Raw genomic sequence first — 20,743 nt, 5'->3', positions numbered from 1 at the left:
TTTTTTTTTTTTTTTTTTTTTTTTTTTTTTTTTTTTTTTCCAGTGTACTCTGAAATGCACAGTAAGCTTTCAGATGTGCTCTGAAATTGAGTGAGTTATTTTATTTATCACCTGCCATACTTCCCTCCGTGGCTTCACTGGTGTGTGTTACAAGGCAGAAAGAGGAAGCCAAGTCTATCAATGTAAAATGATATTTCTTAGTGTGGAGGAGGATTTGGTAAATCGGTTAACCTACTTGTATCATGAGTTATTCATAAAGGTGGATTATCCTGATAAAGCCTCATAATTTATGTTTCCTTCTTTTGCTTCTCTCTTTCTTTTTCTTTTCTTTTCTTTTTTTTTTTTTTTATAACTGTATAAACATACGCAAATAGATTAAGATGAAAAATTAATTTATGGTGATTTTAAATTTAGGAGATTTCAGAAAATGAAAACTAGTTTGGAGAATGTGAGTTTATGGATAAATTAGCACAGAGTGATCACGCTTCACAGAATAGCTTCACGTGGAAAGCTCATGCCACTTACATAAAAACTTCACCTGAGGGTTTGATTCAGTATAGTTCTTGAACATTATTCTAATGGTATGTGAATATTATCATCAAAACTGCTTAAAATCATGTGTGTTAAATTAGAGTATGTACTGAAAAATAAAACCCAAAGAAATGGCATTAGGTGCTAATATTGCTAATAATTGTATTCTTTTATATTATATTTTAATGCCCTGCTAATTGTACATGTGGAAATCTGTATGAGCATTTATACTCATGAACCAAGTTTGTCTTGATACGGGTTCCTTCTTGTTGCTGCACGTGGATTTTCTCCACCTGCCTATTCATTCCTCTTTGTTTGCAGTTACGGTTGTCAAGTGATTTGCCTTCCTCAGAGTTGACAGTGCTGCTTAGAATTCCCATGGTTTGTAAATGCTTTCCTAGCACTTGCTCTTTTTACTCTGTAATACATATGAACTTTCTAGTTTCATTTATTTTCATCTTGATGCCAAGAAAAATGACAACTGTCTGTAAAACCCCTCTTTGCCAGTTTATAAAACAGTAACTGATAATGTTGAGAACAAGACTTCTCTTACCTGTGGCTTATTTCTGTCTTAAAGAATTTCACTGATGTTTTCATTCAGCATCTGAAGCTAGCCACTTCCGAATTAGGTATGGCACAGCTTTGATATCCCCAGCTCTGTTTTTCTCTGATAGTACAAGATGCCCTATATCATTAGTTTTCTTACCACTGCAGTTAACTTTAATGGTTTATGAGAAAAAGAAGAAAAACATATTAAGCAAGATCTAAAATAGAGTTACTTTGTCTACCTGAGATGCTGATCAGATTTGTGAATAGTGTGAACACCTTTGTCAATGTATTAGTTAAGGACAGTGGGTTTGTAACAGCTTTAATCAAATATTTTAATGGAGAAATTCTGAGTACTTTGTTTATTGCACTTTTGTTCTGAGCAAATGAAAAATAAAAAAAGAATTATTATTTATATTTTAGAATGAAAGATGAATTTACCAGAACACCCATTACAACATGAAATGATAAATGATAAAATGTGTTTTTTAATGAGAAGTAAAAATGTCATGACTTCACCAGAACTGGCAGAAAAACATCTCTGGCCCAACCTGCTGATAAGCAGTACTTGTATGGTTTTCTCCTTTAGGAACGAAGAACATGTTTTCTCTATTTATCATATTTTGTCATAAATGTACATGCACACTAAGATAAAAGAATTTTTCTCATCAAGAATCTTGGAGAACTACATCCTGGCATGAAACTGTTGAAATGTGTTCATTGGAAGCTCATGGTCTGATGACCTTTTCCCCTTAAAGCATTGTATTTCTAATTTCTGTTTTGTGTGACAGGTTTTTCAGTATGTTTCTTGTGTAGAAGGGTGGCGTTGAATGCCATGAAATCCCCATTTCAGACTTGCAGACATAAGCGGAATGTGTTTGAAAATGTTGCTATGCTCTCTAGTGGATAATTTACTTATAAGAATCTAAGAAGTTGGTATCGTCAACAGTAGTAAATTTGTATTTCATTTAACTGAAAAACCACAAGTAAGAGAAGTAAGACCTCTATCAGTAGTAGCGATCTGCTGAAGTATCTGCATTGTATCTGCATGGAACAGCTCACATGTTCTGGTACATGAGTTTCATTTTTGCATACTCCGGGAGTGTTCCCATCCTTCAATAGAATTTTTATTTTATTATTTTTTCTCCAAGTTGGCTAACAAAGCACAAAAAATGCTTTTATTTGTTTGCATTTGTTTACTTTTCATCAAGTCCTGTGATGAATTTACTAAGATGCTTTGGACTTACTCAACTTTCTTTGGGCTACAGAAGAAAATAACGTTAAGTGAAGTACAAGATTCTCAAGCGTTGAGTGAAATCTAAGGTTATATGCCTTGCATCTTTTAACATGCACAATTTAATCAGTTTCTTTTCTATAATCGGCTAGTTGTGATAGTAGTTCTACTTCTGTCATTCATTTAATGGGATTCTTTAATTGAAATCAATGACCTTGGCGTTGATGTCTGCTTCTCATTGTACAGTGGTGTGAGCAGTTCTGATGAGCTGTAAAAATTGGCACAATAGTTAACTTCAGTGGTGTTTCTCTCCTTCCTCTCAGGGAAAACTGAGCCATCACCATGTGTCTCAGCCCAGGGAACAGCGTTTGCCAGGGAGTCTGACCGCTGTGATTGAGCTTTTTGTACTATTGTTCTGTTTATGGTTACAAAGTGAACCTGCATTTGGCTCTTGTCTTCTATTTTCTTTAGTCTATTCAAGTCCTTTCTCTGTGGCCCACCCCTTTCTGTCTCTGAACCGTTCATTTCCAGCTCTTTCCTTGTGAACTCAGCTGCTGTAACTGGTGCTGTCCTGCAGACTGCCCAGGTAATTCAGTGGAAATTAACGCTGTGATTTACACTGTAATTCTAACTGTGCTCTCTTATTCTTGGCCTGACAGTCATTCTATATTGAAGGCACATCATTTTTGCTTATTTGAGTCAATTTTGGAGGCATTAAGTAGGCGTTTTATTATTTCAAGACTTATATGCTAGAATTGGTGCAAAGGGAAATGGCTTTCCTGAAACAACTTCTTCACCAGTGTTTTGGTATTGCTGCTTGGTATATTGGCTTTGTTTTTGTGATTCCAAAAGAACTCTGTATAGAGATGCCCGGAATTGTGGGTGCAGGGATTTTTCTAATGACCAGGTAGTTGAAGCAGCAGACTTCAAGAAAACTATTTCCTACTCCATTTTGCAAAACATGGCTTCATTCTTCACTGTAGTTGATGCCTCACCTTTTGTTGTGAAGTTCTCAATTGAAAGGCTGTGATAACTTTTCCTCCTGTTTCAATTAATGCTTTCATGGAATTCTTAAAGTCTGGTCTGTGTTGGTGCTGCAGTAATGCAGTCATCCACTTCTTTCTGCTTTTGCTCACAGGTGAATGGGTACTAGTTAGTTGTTACTGGGTTGTGCCCATGCAAATGATACAATATCCCCTTGGATATGGTACAGATTATTCCATTATGTCTAATTGTATTGTTCTTGACCAGTATATGAATTCAGTGGGATAATTAATTATTGCTGCACTCTTACAGCTCTCAGATTCTAGATTTGAAGTAGATTTAGAAAGCTCTGATGTTTGATGGAAACAACTTTCTCATCGTATGCATGCCTGCTACTCCATGTTCCAGGTGATTCAGTTAAGACTGTTCAGATACTTTTTTTTCTGTCTTCCTATTCTGCAAATATGAAAATAAAAATAAAATAAGAAATAGGAAAGGGAATTAAATTTTGAAATTAGTGTTGGTTTTCTTTCCCTTACTTTTGACATTTGGTTTTTGGCATTAGGTAAGATTTAATTTAGTTTCAGCTTTTATGCCAAATTTCAAGGTAACAATGAGTTGTAATTTTATCCACGTCGTTTTGTGCTCTCACAATAACAGCTTTACTTATGTGATTTCAGTAAATGCTATGTAGCTTTGCAGGTTAGAAAAAAATAATTCTTAACAGTTTATTTGCTTGGGTTGATGTGTAGCTATAACAAATGTAAACACACAGATCTAGAAGATTGTTTTCTCTGAAATATTGATAGGTTTTCTAAGGATGTACATGGAATGGCCATCTTAAAAATCTTGAAGTGGATATGTTTAGAAATCTGCACAGTCAGTGTGACACAACATAGTTATGTTAAAGGGTAAAGTAATCGGAAGTGATGCCCAATTAGCTGTTATAAGTCTGATCGCGTTCAGGATGCTGAACTATGACGGTTATGGATTCACAAATAACGTAATACACCCTCAGTCTAGTCACGTTCCATGAACTACCACAGCCACACTTAAAGAGTTTGGTCATGTTCTATGAGAACCACCTCGGCTCGATTTAATGAACAGTGCAATTTGTTAAAGCAACAGGTAAATAGGTTCTTTGGATTGCTGGTGATAAATTCATTATCTGCAAAGCACGGGCAGATACCAAAAGTATGATTAGTACAGCCTGGCCACAAACGCGTTAAAAGATATGAAGTGACTTCATAGAGATTTCTAAGTTTCCTGGGGAGGCACTTGGTGTAACCGTGTTTGAATCTTACCCAAAGGCATCCCTGTAAGGGGGAAGAGAGGCTCAGCCTGCCAATTGATCCCAGAAGTCAGAGAAGGTATCTTTCAAGATAATATCACTCCCTTCGTGATGGTATCTTCCCTAACACCCTCTCTCCCTTAAGCTAATTTATATATATATATATATATATATATATATATATATATATATTCAGGTGGAGCTTGAGTGACTCTGGTCATACATACGTTTGTTATGACTGATGCTAAATTTTCTCACTTTTGTTTAAATGTCTAGGTTCAGAGAAATTCAGAGCGCATGCTCAGTGAGGGGTGGTCGCACCTTGGTTATCCTTGGGGATGGAGGTGTGTTTTGGTATTATAATGATATTAAAATGAGCAAAGTTCTCCAAAAGGACAGCATTTTGTCAAAAACATAGCAGGCCATTGGCTCAGGGCACAAATATGCAGCTTACTGGTTCTGACATACCTTTGAGTTCCCATCTTATCACAGAGCCTGGCCATGGTGTCTCCACTCTGCTCTACCCTCTGTACAGCTCCTCTTAGGGTCAGCACACCAAGTTCCCCTGGTGTGGCCAATATCTCAGGCTGGAGGCCTAGGGAACTTCTATGGAATGCAGCTACACTCCACCCTGGAGTCTTCTTCAGTGCTGTACCTTTTCTTAAAAATGTGAATATAAGCTTAATTTCTAAGTCACGTCAGGGAATTACTCCACACACTTGTATGGTGAAGACATTTGCATCACAAAGAATAGCTGAAGTTACTGGCTGTGAGAGTTAGAACTGCAGTAATAAAACTACCAGAGCAAGGTTGATGTGATGGTCAACTCTCCCTCTAGCTGTGTATGTTAATAAAAATAGATGAATCTTTAAGTGGTGTAGTGTTCCAAAAACCATTCTACTCTGACTACAAATTTAATTAGTGTAATCATCCAAATCCACAGTTCTTAACATAGTACAAAAAAAAAAAAAAAAAAAAAAAAGTGTGATGACTCACAAGAATGAATACAGGAAACTGTTGTAAATATTTTTTGTCGTACTCTTCCTATCTTATTAAAAGATGATGCAACCTTTTTGTCAAAGCATTGGTAGTCAGTCTTCCAACTTGTTCCCAAACAACGGATCAAAACATATTCTGTAGAAAACATTACTGACAATTGTTTTTGGAATTGTAGTTCAAATAAATCTGTCACTTTTATGTTTTCAAAATAATCATGATCTAGATGTGTTTTACTTGCTTCCTTACTAAGGATATTAAATATGTGTGTGTTTAGAAATATGCATGTAATATTTATTCAATTCACAGATGTTCAGGAGGGATAGAAGTAACACCAACCTCTCGGTGTGGCACACAGAATGGTGACTGTTTCCTTTCCTTTCCAGCTCTCTCTTCTCAACTTGTCCCTGCTGCAACATTAACTCAAGCCCAGCAGCAGACTTCTAGGAAATTTGTTTTCTTTGTTGCTTGGTTTGCTCCACATCAGTCCTCACCCTGTTCCTCTTCCTTAGTGCTGGATCTTTTACATTTTGTGTTTGCTCGGCTAGGCTGGCTAGTGCAGTGAAGGCTGTCTGGAGTCTCATTGCTTGTCCATTAAGAAGTTCACACCTGAAAGTGAGCTGCTATTAGGAGTTACCCCTGTCTGCCACAGTTTTCACTACCCAAATCAAGTTACCTCCAAACGTATCTCATTTACCCAAGACCTATGATGCTGTCTTTGCCATCTTTTCTCTTTGACTAATTGGTACTGACTCAGGTAAAAATATAATTTAGTTCTTTTATGGAAAGGCAGAGAAAAGTATTGCAGTAAACGATGATGATGATGATTTTTAATTTCAGTAGAAATGTCTGGTTTCTGCTGCAGGTTCTAGATCAGTGAGACATAGCAAATAATGGACATGGACTGTGTGGGCAGTAGTGCCACATCTTAATGTTTGATTAATAAATAATAAATAAAACTTTGTACTCATGGTATGACATGGACTTGTCAGAACCCAGGATCTTCAATCCTGTTCTAAACAAACAGTCCTTTATCCTTTTGTTTACAGAAAGCTGCATGCAGATCCCTGAATGCATGCTGGAGATTTGGCCTGTTGGGGCAGCTGAGGGGAAAAGAACAGAATGTTCTCCAGTCAGACACCAGCTTCACAGGGGTACTTCAGGAAGTGTTAAAAAATTGATGGAATAATGGTACAGTGTACTTCTTTAAAAAGACCCAGCAAATACTTAAGATTAGAATCTTTCTGTGATTTTATAAACACCACGTTTAAAATGTGTGTATCTATCTGTCATAAAGGACGTTCTCCTAAAGCTCTTTGTTACTCTTTCTAACCTTCCACTAGAGAAAGATACGATGTAATTAACCTTTGAGCAATATTTTATTGCAACATTGTTATAAAGTTGGCTTGCAGTTCTACTACTACGATTTTCATTCAAAATTTTATATCCACAAATTAATATTATTCAATTGAAGTCAATCTGGAGTATATTTCCCTGACTTTTGTCTTGATTTTTCACCAGTTTCCTTCTCTGCTCAAAATGAGTGCCATTTTGTTTCCCATGTAAAATTAGTACTTGATCTAAAATGCTATAAAAACACTTTTATCACTTTTATCTTTTAAATATTGTGATTGAGCATTTTATTGAAGAGAGCTGAAGGGAGGAAAGGTCACCAATTATGTGAACTTCAGAAGAACAAAGAAGTTGGTGACGTTTGTAGAAACAAGAGTTGTGATTCGGAGGGGAAAATGGTGACACTAAAATGAAATAGTGGTCCTGACTTTTCACTTGGTTTAAAAAAGTCTGGTCTCACTGGAAGAACTTTTGCAACAGAAGCTAGTGTCTGGAGCAGAGGGACATGATCCTGGTGTCCTGAGGGAAATGTAACTGTGTTCTCATTTGGAAGAGCGCCTTTCCTGTAGTGCCACCTTTAGCTCTGCGTACTGGATTGGGCTGAGACAGTCAGCCTCTGGCTTTTGGAAACCCTGCTGGATGGTGTTGTGGGTGGTTCAGAGTGTATGATCTCATTCTCAGTATTACTACAAGCTTTGCTGTTCTCTAGTAACCAGTAGGTATTATACTAGGCAGAGGGAAATGGAGCTCTATTGGACACAGGCCACATCTTCGTGATCTTTCTAAATAATGGTATAGAAGCTCTATATGCCTCCTGGCTCATGTGTGGACAGGCGTTTGTGTTCCACTTCCAGGTTAAAGAGCTCTCACTTCACAAGTAATGAGTTCCTTCATTATCTGCTGCTGAGAGTGAGGGGAAGGGTTCGTAGCCTTGATGTGCAGAGTTACACCTGAGAAAACAGCGTTAAGTTTCTCTCCTGCAGATGGACGTCTGCCTGCTCTGAGTGTTAGTGCTGAGAGGATCCCAGCAGCTGGCTGAGTACCTTGCCCAAACTGCCTGCCAACACCTGTCTGCCCAGTCTCATTTTTACATGCCAACTTGGTATCCAGGAGACTCTGCCACCCTTAATATACTTGGTTTGTTGTCTGCGTTTTTAAGAAATTCATAGATACAAACTGCTCAGGACCAAATTTCTGGCACCTGATTTCCAATTTTGTCTGGAGCCACTTTCTTCTGTGCTGCAGACACAACTGCCAAGAAACAGAGAATGAGTGCCAAAAAAAATGATTCAGTCACGGAAATGTATTTTCTTCATACTATGGTAATTACTGAGTTACTGTACAGGTGTGTGTGAGGCACTGGTTTCCCATTCTGTTTTCTAGACCCACCACAAATGTCCAGCCTACCAGGGATGGGGAATGAGTGAGCACTGGAGTACAGCCTGTCCTCCTTTTCTTGTTTCGTTGTTTTCCTATTTTAATTTCACTTTTAAGCCACTTGGCAGCCTGCAAGGCAGAAAAAGGGCTGTTGATGTATGCTTTGTTTCTTACTTCCAAGGGACAAGGTAATATCCATATATTTTTATCTGAGGTTCGTGCTATTGAGCAAAATGAATGAGAAGTGAAATATTTTGAACATATTATCATTGCCTCTAATGAACAAAATATTACACCTTTGTTTTAAAATGCTGTTCACAAGAGGTGTTATTGTGCCATTTGAATTAGCGGAGTCTTTGCTGTGAGTGCAGTGAGGCCCTTTTAGAAGTAAAAATGGAGCAAAGCATTCTGGCTCTCTTACGTATTCAGGTTGTGTTTTCCTTCAGAAAATTCTCTCAAGTGCTAATGGGTTATCGGAGAGAGAGAAAGAATGATCTGTTGAGTAGGAGCAATGAAGTAAGTCTCCGAGTCAATAAACTTGATCAAAATGCAAGCCAGTGAAATAATATATTGTCTGGTACAGATGTTCAGTTACATATATGGTTTTCAAATATTTTCAAAGCTTATACTATGCACAAATGTTAAGTTTTGAGCATAACATACTAGAAATTAAATCATTTATGTATATTTATAAGAATTTATAACAGCAAATGAATTTAATTTTGCTTTAAAAATGCATTCTGAATGTCATACTGAATTTACTTAAAATTAAATGTATTCTAGTAATATTGAGTGAAGCATCAGTCATTCTTGTAGAATAATTTTATTTTAAAATCAAAACTAACCAAAGAGCATTGTTATCAGCACAATCTTGAGCTTCAATTGGAATTAAAAAAAAAAAAAAAAGGGAAGCCTTTTTTTACAATGCAAAAGAGAAAAACATTTTTTCATTTAAACTTTCCTTTATATAACTTGTTGTCAGCTGTAATGTCATTATGTTGCCCCTGTCTAAATGCGTGTACATACAGAGCTGCATGATGCAGTCAATGCAGTCATCGAACTATACAGTACTATATAGTTCAGCTAAAAATAAGAAATAAATATTTACTAAAATTATAAATATCTACTTGTAATATCTAGATATAGATGTATTTAGTATAGATATTCACTAGATACATGTGAGTAGTAAATATCTGACTCTTGAAAACTAGTACTTCCCCTAAGATAAGACTTAAATAGCCCACACTTTTTAAAATTTCTTGTCAAATTTTATTATATCAACAATAGCAAGAAATATCTCACTTAATGGGGGCCATGATTTATTTTAGAGTTTTGTGTTTGTCAGAACCAGAAATATTTCACCATCTCAGGAGCGTAGCCGTTTCTAGAAGCTTTTCATGGCATTTTACCTGTGAAGGTCACACTGTGTGTGAGCTGGGCCATGGATGTTACTTCAGGTCATAAAAAACTTAACTGGAAATCTCCAGATTTATTAGATAACTTGGAGTGTCATTGTATTCAGTTAGAATTATCTCCCTTACAAGATAATTTCTCTGAAAACATTTGCAATTTGCGAAAGAATATATGTCATTATATAAGCTTTTGAGTAATTATGTGTATATTTTAGTTATTCAGTACATTTAATTATGCTTTGTTATGAACTGTTTGCAGCGATTATCACTGGAGGAGAGGGGGAGGAGAGAGGGAGGACAAATGGAGCTGAATCTGGAGTAAAACCAAGGGAAAATCTCACCTTACAGATTCACCGATGAATCTGCAGACTTTATGCAAATCCAGTGGGTATTTTGTGGAAGTATTAATGAGTGTCACATCCTGATTACTGCAGACTTCCCCTTTCGTTTCCAGCTGTAACAAATCCAACTGAAACTGCTAAAATTAACAGAAGTCCACAAGTTTGTCAGAAAAATGTATGAAAATTATTCTTAACATGTTTTACCCTAATTATTATTGGAAACATATCTAGATGTTAATTTCAGATATCCTATATGTGTTCCCTGATGGATGACAAATTTTATGTTGGTTTCCTTAAATCCCTTAAATCTGACAAAATTTACATTGGTCTCCTTAAATTCCTCTACAGGACCATCTCCAGGACTGAGGTGTTTTTTGCATCTCAGTGAAGGGAAAGCCTTTTAAGCTAACTGCCCTGGCACTGCGTCTCCTTTACCAACAGCTACTGTGAGCAACCCTTTTTGCCATGGCATGTGCTGGTCCTTTTGCTTTGCATGAGCTGTGGCCTGTGACACATAAATTGACTCCAGACATATCGATTTATTTGCTCTCAAAAAATGCAAAGAATGCAAAGTAAAAAAATAATTCCTAAAAAGCCCTAAGAAACCAGTTAATTAGTATGTTCCTGTTCACTGAAGAATTCTGTTCAAGGTTTTATATATTAAAGCAGAGCTAACTCGCCTGGCTCCCTGTGACCTTTTTGTTGCATGGGCAGCCTCCTCTAGCCTGCCTCCCAGCCCTTACGGGTTTTGAATTTGTGAGGTGATTTCATGTTCCCTTTGCTCTCTTTTCACTTGGTCTTGCCAAGGCAGCATTCCATCTTTAGAACTGGGCTAGGAAAGCCATTGAAGGTATCGTCAACGTACAGATACGGGGGGAGAAATGTTTTCATGGCTCTGATATGAAGACATCTAAATATGATAGCAGACTGGGAGTTTCATATCTTTTGTTTAGCCTGTCTTTATCTGCCAGCTTCCTGTATGCTGTGAATATAATTCTGAATGCCTGCATATATGACAAGTCATAACCATAATGAGCCTGTTTATTTCAAGATACGTAGCGGCATCATTCATTTGCACATTAAAGGAAACTTTGCTGGAAGAAGACAAATTTGAGCCTACAAAAGCTTTGTGATGATTGTAATGCTAATCTGTATTCAGTCCTGTATATGAAGTGTCACATCTCGAATACTTTAAAAAATTAATTAGTCAACTGTGTTGTGGCACAGATGAGCAGAAGCAAGCAGTTGCTTGCATCCCCACGCTGTGACACTCTGAGTGCCAGCAGGGCTGGAAGGCAGAGCAGAGCCATGGTAATGGGCTGGAGGTGCCACCCTCATACCCAACTGCACCCACCAGGCTGTGGCATTGGTGTGATGGTGTAGCATTAAATGAGGGCAGTTAGTTTAAAGTCTGGTGAGGAGTAATTCTTACATTCCTTTACAGCTGGTATTTGTAAAGGTACTCAACTCTTCATATGTATTTTAGTAAGAAGTGGGTATATGCATGCATATAATGTTTGTGACAAAAATATCACTGGGACATTTTGCAATCTGGAGAGCAACTGTAAATGTAAATAGGTTGGGTAAAAATAAGTACAACTGTTTATTTTGCCATTAGCTAAGAATGAGATATGCATTTACACACTTTCTAACAGAATTGTATCACCATATGCCCCACAGATTTGCACAGAGGAAAGTTTTTTTTTTTTTTTTTTTTTTTCCTCCTCACCCCCTCAGGTAATGGCCTGTAAGCACAGGCAACACAGCCTCATACCTGTCTCATGTAGGCCCATGCTCACCATAGTTTTGTGCAAAAGCCAATGCAGAGCTAAAGGTCTGGATTCAGGCCCCTCTGCCTGTGTTCTTCCAGGTACAACAGGCAAACAGGCAGAGGCCTCAACCGCCCCGCGGTGACTCCCAGATGTGGGTCTGGAAAATGTCAATATTTGATGGGGTGAGCGGCGTTCAGAGATCCTCTTCTGTGGGGCAAGGTGTAGTTTGTCATTAAGAGAGTGTTTCTTGCACCAAATTATCTACAGTGACAAGCAATTGCACTTCCAGGGTTTTTAGAGATTTTCCTTTGTGTGCTTGCACTTCCTCTTGCACTCTTTTGAGGAGCACAATCCCATCTGTATTTCCTGGGCCTGTGGCCCTTTAGAGAAATGAACCTTGCTGCGGTTTTACTGAGGAAATTTTTTATTTTTTTTTTCTTTTTTTACTGAGGAAATGATTGATTTACATTTAACACTTCGTGAAGTAAAGAAAAACAAACAACAGCAAAAAATAGAAGACATTTTGAATTCCCAATGCAGAAAAATGTTGTGTTTTCTAAATGTCACTAAACAAAGAATTGTAATTTGCTGGTGAACAACATCGAAGAGCGGATCCAGATTCCTTTTGAAGGGAATGTATAGAGAAGTGTTGAAAGTCAACCTTTTACTAGTAATCCTGGTCTTGATGAAATATTATTTGCCTTTGTAATGTAATTTTTTATGAATAGCTAAGCATTTCAACAAAGTTGTGAATATGTATAAGCACATAAGGCATTATTTTGCCTCAAGACTTTTCCGAGACTGTTTCTTCTTCATATTTGTAGATACATTATCATATGTGTTACATTAAACATTGTGACCATCTGAAGAAATAAAAATAAAAAAATAGTGATAGCCTTAAAATGACTGCTTTTGCAATCTAGATTTTTGTGCTTTCTTTAGGCTTGAAAAAAAATGAGATATATTTTATCCTGGATCTGATGCATCTGCAAGAACTTTCCTTCATTTTAGGACTTCAGATAAGTAATTATTTTTTGGATATATCCTGGTAAGCATCAGTTGCTCTGATCATTATCTTGTGGAGTATGCATTCTGTGGGTTTGGAAAGGATATAATCCTCTAATATTATACAGGGATGAATAATACATGGATGAATTGTTATTTTTATGATAACTTGAATAGTGTTTATGCAACAAACTTGTTTCAGTGAGGTTTGAAGTATGTATCTGTTGTATCATTGCTATTTTAGTTGTATCATAATTGCATACAAGTAATGTTTCACTTACTGTTTTTACTGGTGGTACTTGATTTCTTACACTTGTTTCTGAAAATAGTCTCTTTTTGTATAAGAATAGCAAAATTTTTCACATAATATTTTGCAAAATTTTGCAATTACAATCAATGTGAAAGTATAAAAACTTCAAAGTGTATACTAATGGATGCTTACAGGTAACTTTGTGAACTCACATAATTGTATGTATAGCCAAAACAATACTAGAACATTCAAGTCACATTAGCAACATCAATTTCAATATACTTCCCTGAAAAACAGTGTAAAAACAACTACTAATAACACAAACTGAAGCATTTCAGATGGATATAATCTAATTTATAAATTATTTTTAGATTTAATTTATGAGCATGGGGCCACAGAAAAAATACTTTAATTTTGAATCTACAGAGATAATTCATGAAAACACCTAGTACTTGATCTTGCTGATTCTTTTTAATGTCTGTTTTGTAGGTATAGTACTATAACCACTTATTTTTGTGTTCTCTTACAGTTAATCTGAATGTAAAGTTATCAATAGTATGAATGCTTGCAGGATCAGACCTCTGCAAAACATTTTAAATTCTGCATTTGTTTGATACTTCAGTTTTAAAAATCCATTGATATATTTTCCCCAAAATATTATGTTTAGCAACAGTCTAGCATGAATCCTCAGATTTAGTTTTCCTTGAGCTGTGCTTGCATTGTTAGGGTTTTGACATATGATTGATGTTGTTTCTTCTTGGTCATCTCCCTCACACTCGCACACTGTAAACATTTAAAAATAAAACTGCAGCGTGTTTATCATAGTTTGCATGATACTTTTCCATCTTAATATACTTCATTAGGCTCACCTTTTGCAATACAACCGGATCATTAGATGGCATGTAGAAAGAAATCATTTCAGCAGTAATCTGTCAGGCAGGGAGAGCCCCCATGTGTTTGATGCATAAATGCCATACAGATTAAGCCATGTCTCGCTATGCAATATAAAAAATATCTGTGATACTGTTCGGGTGCAGGATTGCCTTATACTCAAGATACTACTTCTGAATTTTACCAATCTTCATTCTCCTTCAACGGTTACATTGCTTTTTAATAGTTCCCATACCACAGGAACTTAGTTCAAGAAATGGAGAATGAACAAGTTGCACACCGAAGCTTTTCACCTAGAAGCCTTCTCGTGTGACACAAATATGTTTGGATCAGTTTAAAAAAAAATCAAACAAGCCACACCATTCACTAGAAGACGCTTATGTTTAGTAGGGTAATTATTTACTTTTATTTATTTCTCTGTGAATTAATTTTCTTTGTAAAGTAGAAATTTCAGAAAAAAAAAATATGAGAAAAGAATGCAAGGGTTTAGATAGTAACCACCTAGATTTTATTCGGAATTTTTGATGTAACATGAGACATAATGTAGTGACGTTTATTTTGTAGTATTCAATAAACTGTTGAAAATCTCAAGTGCAAAAATACAAATGTGGGATTACAGAAATTTCAATGCTTGCTACTATCACAGTAATGCAACAGTTAATTAATGTTTGTCCCCACAAGTATAGCAGAAGCACCAAAGCTTAGAGAGAGACCTTCCTCATTCTTGCTTGCATGCAAGTAAGAAAGTCATAACAGGGATGTCTAGTGTCTGAGCCATGGTGAGAGCCTGTTATTCCCTGATGCAATTTCTAATGTGAGTTTTGCCTATCCCCAGGGCACTTCACAGTGGTCTTGGTGCTGCTCTGTAGACACTGGTGCCCCAGTGATGTTGCTCCGCACAAAGCTCCTGATGTATCCATGTAGTCAAACAAGAGGATGGTATCTCAGATAAGGTTTTGCAGAGGGAACTGCTGTAGTGATGGTTCAAGGAGAAGCAGTGGAATCATTTGACCAATAGAGCATTTAAAAAATTTTCTCTCCTGTTCCAGTGTGGGGTGGAAGAAAAAGTCAGAAGACCAAACCTGTCCACTGTTTAGGGAGAGTGGTGAAAATGGATGTATAAATAGATATAATTTGTTATCAGATTAACTCTATAGATTGAAATGGGATGTTACTATTCTCTCTCTCTCTCTCTTTTTTTTTTTTAACTTGGATGTAGATATTTGGAGTATTATTTTGCTTAATCATCTGCTCATCATCACAACTTTGTGACAGAATGCATCTTGTTCTGCAGCAGCACATTGTTAGCCAGTGCTCCCCCCATATTTATTGTTAATGAGATAATTAATTAAACTCTTTTTTATTACTTGAATAAAGAATTGCAGTCTCTAAAGAATAGCACTGAGAACATGTCACATCTGCCAGAAGTGTTGGTCCTCTCATTAAATGACCATATGTGCTGTAAATGCTGGAAGCAACAGGCCCGTCCTTGCCTGCTGTGGCTCTGAGTGACCTTGCCCTGGACAGGGCATTTTTATGACCCTAAAAGACAGCAGAGGCAATTGCTCTTGGTGCTACTTTTAATGTAATTCTGGGCTTAATAGTAAGAATGGGAAGAGGTAAAAATCAGATGTAAATAATAGAACCATAAGCTAAGCCATAGTATTTTGTTGGTGGTAAGTGATAGGAAATCTTGTTTTCATAATCCATGGGTTTTAGGGCATCCATGTTTAGATACACAAGATGGTTTCATTGGAATTTCCAGTATTTCAATGTTTTAACACTCTGAAACATATTAACTCTGGCCTAGCAGTTAGTGTTTATTCATTTTCAAAGTACTATAGGGTCATTAATCCTCAGAGCCCTCCTGAGAAGTAAGAGGTAGGAGATAGGCACTGGAAGTATTATTATTCTAATTTTACAAGTGGGAAAACTGAGGAGATGAATAATTTGGTGAAGGCCACACAGTAAGCCAATGTGAGCTCTGAGATTTGTTTTGGCTATTAGCCCAGTACTCAGGCCAGCCCTTGCAATGTTCTGCTTTTTTAAAATTGTACACAGCTGTATTGTAAAGTGTTTTAAAATAAAGACATGCCTTATTTGTCATATAAACCATCTAGATAGATAGTTCTCTTTTCCCTTAAGGTAATAAGGTGAGCATATCCAAAATAAAACTTCTACAAGATGAGGAAAGACTTATGAAATCAGAATCTGAATCTAATTATTTTGCACATTTTCAATTTTGTCAAGCCAAATTAAACTTTATATCTTGTTTTGTCAAAAACAGGTGCAAATTCTTTGATTTGTATCTGCAAAAAGGGAGTGATTAATAGGAATTATGTTATCAGAGATCATTTTAGTCATCCTTTTGATTGCAAAACAGTGATAAATATTGAAAGATGTTTTACTGAACTTATAATATTCCTGAAAAATAAGGAAATGTGTGGTATGAGAATAAATTTTATAGAAATTGAGAAGTTTTCTGAGCAGTAACCCAACAATTTTTCAGTTTTGTATGTGTGGTTACGTGTTTACACTTTGTAATCCCATTTGCATAAATAGCTGTACTCTGAAAACAAACAAAACACCAAATTATTTGCTAGCGTATAAGCAATGTCTTGCCTAGCAAGATATGCCAGTTTTTCATGTTTGATATAAACAGATTTTTCAGTCTGCTCCACTAATGGGTTAATTGCTACCATCTTTTGATGAAGGTGTTTGGGTTTTGCTTCATTCCCAGCCTTTTTCTTAAAAATATTTTAGTCTGCAACATTATTATTTATAAACAAATTCAGATTTTCTCTAGAAAGTTATCATTATTTAATCAAAATGGTTAAATAGTATCCATCAAAATAGTGAAGCCCCTCAAACTTTAGCACCAGGCTTAGTATTTGAATACTTGTCAGGTATTTAATACGTTTAGGGAAGCTTCCCATGCCTGGGTTATTGAATCCGACCCATTCTGCCCTTGCCCCCGGGCTGTGGGGTTCGGCCGAGCGTGTCAGCGCCCTGAGCTGACGGCAAGCACCGCGCCGTGGTCAGCCCTGTGCGCTGGGGTCCCTGTCAGGGACGCTGCGGGGGAAAAAGGCTCATCTTGGGTCAGCACGTAGAGAATCGCGTACCGAAAGTCGTAAATACTGTCCCACAGACATTTTGAATCATGTAGGCAGGGCGCAAGTAACCGGGAGCGCTGTCGTTCTGCCTCCAGCCGTGCCGGGGCTCTGAGGTAACGGCGGCTGCCGGGCGGGGGCTCGGGGGCGGCGGGCGCCCGGCTGCCGCGGGCTGGGGGCGAGCAGCTCGGCGGGGACAGCCTGACCTTCAGCGCCGGCCGCTCCGCCCGCCGCCGGGCTCCCGGTCGTGCTGCGGGGGTGCCCCGGCGGCTGCTCCGGCCGCGGCAAGGAGAGGCGGCTCGCAGCCCACGATGAAACCCTGGCAGCTCGTGGCGGGCGTGGGGGACGCCCTTCAGGTGAGGCAGGAGAGGCTTTCGAGAACTGAAGGTGGTGGTGGCGGCGTGGGGGGGGGGGGGGGGGGGGCGCCCGCCGGCGGGGGCGGCGGGGGGCCGAGCCCCCCCCGCCGGCAGCGCGAGCCGTGTGTGGGGCGGCCCCTCGGCGCCTTCCCGCCATGGCCGCCGCGGGGCTGAGCCTCCGCCGGGCTGAAACCGGGGCCGGGCCGCGGGGCTCGCCCCGTGCGGGCTCCCCTCGTGCTGGCGTGGTGCATGGGGTGAGTGTCAGCAGCGTCAGCGATGCCTGCAGAAATGGGTGGTGTGGGGGGGTGTGCGTGTGTGGAGGGGTGGCTATCCTTCCTCTGTGACTGACTGAAGTTTGTGTGAACTTCATCTTCGGAGAGCTGCAGAACTTTGATTTGAGGGGGGTAAATATTGGCACCGACACGGCGGGAATCTCATTAACAAGTTTTTTTTTTTTTTTTTTTTTTTTTTTTTTGGTAAGATGGATTGTTGGCTTTTAGCAGGCAGTTCACAGCGTTCCTGACCAAACTGGCTGCTTGTTATCTTTGAGATACCCGTGTGTTATCAGCATAATGCCACGATGTTAGAAAGCATCTTTACCTGAGGGTTGTAAAGCTGTGTTTCTGTGCTTGTTCAAATCCGTGAAATTAAACAATACCAATGTTTTCTTAATAAATACAGCTTAAACATTCACATAAATGTGGGTAACAATGCATATCTGTATTCAGCAAAGCAGAAACAGACTATGAAACTGGGCTTTGAAATTGCATGTCAGTTGACAGCCGGATGCAACTGCAGAGTAATTTAAATATCTTCAATGACTTTAGCAATTTCCTTGCTAGGAGAAAAAGCTGTGAAAAAATCCTGAAGGGAGCAGGGAAAGTGGGTTTTGCTTGCTTTTAAGGACAGACCTGCTGTCGGGAGGATCTGTTATTTTGAGTCTTGCTGCTAATTGTCGCTGCCCTCTGTGCGGTTTGGGCAGTGAGCGGTTGGGTTATGGCCCAGGCACTGAGAAACCACCTTGCTGCTGGAATCACCTTAAATCACGCCTCAGTTATCTCATTTGGATGGATGTTCAGGAATTTGGTTTCTGTCAGGTGTGTCCCGGTAACGAATTAGGTTTTGATGCAGAAGTAATTAAGCTTCGCCTAAGTGTTAAATGTAAAGTTCATGTGGATTTTTTGCTCATGAAATACCAAAATTTGGCTTACATACAGTACATTGGTTCTACATCTGTTTCTAAAATGTAGCAATAGATATGTGCAAAGTTTGAATGTCTTGATATTCTGTTCCTAAATTGTAGTTGTTTTCTTAATCCTTTGATGCTCGTATTGTTAATCTGTTTTTTAAATGTACAAATGAAGCTGACTTACTTCTGAGTGAGCAAAACTGTGGTTAAGAAAAGAGCGTTCCCTGGCCTAGGGAGAGCAGCAGTGCTATGTGGTATCATATTTTCCGTGTTTGAATAGGTTAAGGTAAATGGTGTACTGGTTTTGATCCTTTAAAGGTGCTGTTCTGTGAGTGCACGTGCAGTGTCTAAGTCAGCCACCAGTTTTATTTCTGTTAATCCTGTGTGTCTGTTAGGGGTTGGGCTGTTTCAGAGACTTTCTTCCTAAAGCAGTACCAAATTCCTTGCTATGTTAAATGTTATAAACATGTCATGTCTCACGTTCCCATTGCCTTTTCTTCAGTATGGGGATAAGAATTTGTATTTGCTTTGTGCCTTCTCAACATCCAGTTGATGCCTCGGCAAGTGTAAGTAGAATTAATTATGTGCCTTTCCAAGCATGGTGATAGAAAGTGTCAGCTTCAAGTCTGAGCTTCAAGATTGTCAACATTTCTACATTAGTAAATATTTGCAGTTGGAATGGCATAACAATAGATAGATATAGCTACTTTACTTTTACTATCTAGAAATGTGTTACATTTGGTCTTCCTAACTTCAAACTAGTAACTTCAGAAGTTCCTTTGTCTTGGAACTGTTACCATTATTTTTTTATTTATATTTTTTTTTACATAAGTCTTTTGTTTTGCTCATAAACCACAGAATTTTACCATGAAAGAAAAATACATCAGTTTACTCAGTGATAAACCTCGTGGTATTCAAAACGTGATAAAATGTCTATAAGAATGTCCTCAAGAATGATACTGGAGGCTTTTTATTGCCATGAAAAATATTGCTATTAAATGGTAATTAATTTTATTAAGATAAATGTCAGAAATGGCCAATGAAGCATCAAATTGGAAAGGAGAAGAAAGAAATATGATTAACTCTTGCTTTTAAGTTATTGTGGCACTAGTTGTGGAAAAAAAGAGCCTGGGAAGTAAACCTGGGAAAAAACATGTAAAGAATTTTTAACCATTGACAATATCTTTTTCAAACTTTATTTAATATTTTAGGTTAGGTTGGTAACTTTCTAGGAAGGAGTTGCTGCTTAGAGAGCACACCCCTACTAAAGTCAGGCTTTTAGTCTACTTTAGTGATAGGGATTTTGGAGTTTTTCTTAGAACAAATATCTCACACAACATTGTATTTAGAAAGCCTGCAGTGGACCTTGGTTGCTTCAGCTAAATTTTCAATTTTCATTTATATCACTCTTAAAATATATATAACAGAAACTAGAAACTAAGCATAACTTGTGAAATTTATTAAAGTTAGAATAAGGTTTAATTTTCCCAAACTAGTTATTCTGCCATAAATAGTAATATTTTCAAGTAGTCTGAAACCAATTTAGAACAGTTGTTTGCCTTTTACTTTGTTTCAGCATATGTGACAAAGGAATTGTTTTCAGATATTGAGTTGGCAGAACATAACAAATGCAATAGAATACATGGGAGTACAGGTGTTGTATTTCTACAGGTACACCTTTTTGGACACAAGACATCATATATGCATAATCATCAAATGGAAAAAAAAAAGTGCGGACTTTTCATTTAGAAAGGTGCATCATAAATATGTTTTCTCTAAAATTAAAATATCCTGGAGATGGATTTGTATGAGATATCTGACGGTTATGTTAATTTAAAAAAAAAAAATAAAAATAAGTGAATTTTCTGAACTTTCTTTCTAAGTCTGTGAATACAGTTTAATTTTATAACCTGAGATCTTTTGTCAACAGTGGCGTTTTATATGTGTAAGGATAGGTCTTTTTCTTTTCTTTTCTTTTCTTTTCTTTTCTTTTCTTTTCTTTTCTTTTCTTTTCTTTTCTTTTCTTTTCTTTTCTTTTCTTTTCTTTTCTTTTCTTTTCTTTTCTTTTCTTTTCTTTTCTTTTCTTTTCTTTTTTTTTTTCTTTT

General features: G+C 37.6%; 1 protein-coding gene across 13 annotated transcripts in view; it reads left to right on the top strand.

The window, feature by feature from the left end:
- Positions 1-20,743, top strand: part of RBFOX1 (RNA binding fox-1 homolog 1) — an 814,571-nt gene that overhangs the window by 142,215 nt on the left and 651,613 nt on the right. The window contains exon 3 of one of the 13 annotated variants that reach the window (XM_035339106.1): positions 11,936-12,019. The exons of 8 other annotated variants lie outside the window; for them this stretch is intronic. In XM_035339106.1, coding sequence (XP_035194997.1) covers positions 11,936-12,019 — 84 coding nt within the window. Of the gene's footprint in view, positions 1-11,935; positions 12,020-17,256; positions 17,450-17,683; positions 17,704-20,743 lie in introns of those variants that run through there. 4 more of the 13 variants (XM_035339112.1, XM_035339115.1, XM_035339119.1 and 1 more) reach the window with 4 other exon arrangements.

Source organism: Oxyura jamaicensis, chromosome 14 (assembly GCF_011077185.1).
Source record: "Oxyura jamaicensis isolate SHBP4307 breed ruddy duck chromosome 14, BPBGC_Ojam_1.0, whole genome shotgun sequence".
Taxonomy (NCBI): Eukaryota; Metazoa; Chordata; class Aves; order Anseriformes; family Anatidae; genus Oxyura; species Oxyura jamaicensis.
Note: the sequence above shows the minus strand (reverse complement) of the source record. Positions and strands in the feature narration are given on the sequence as shown.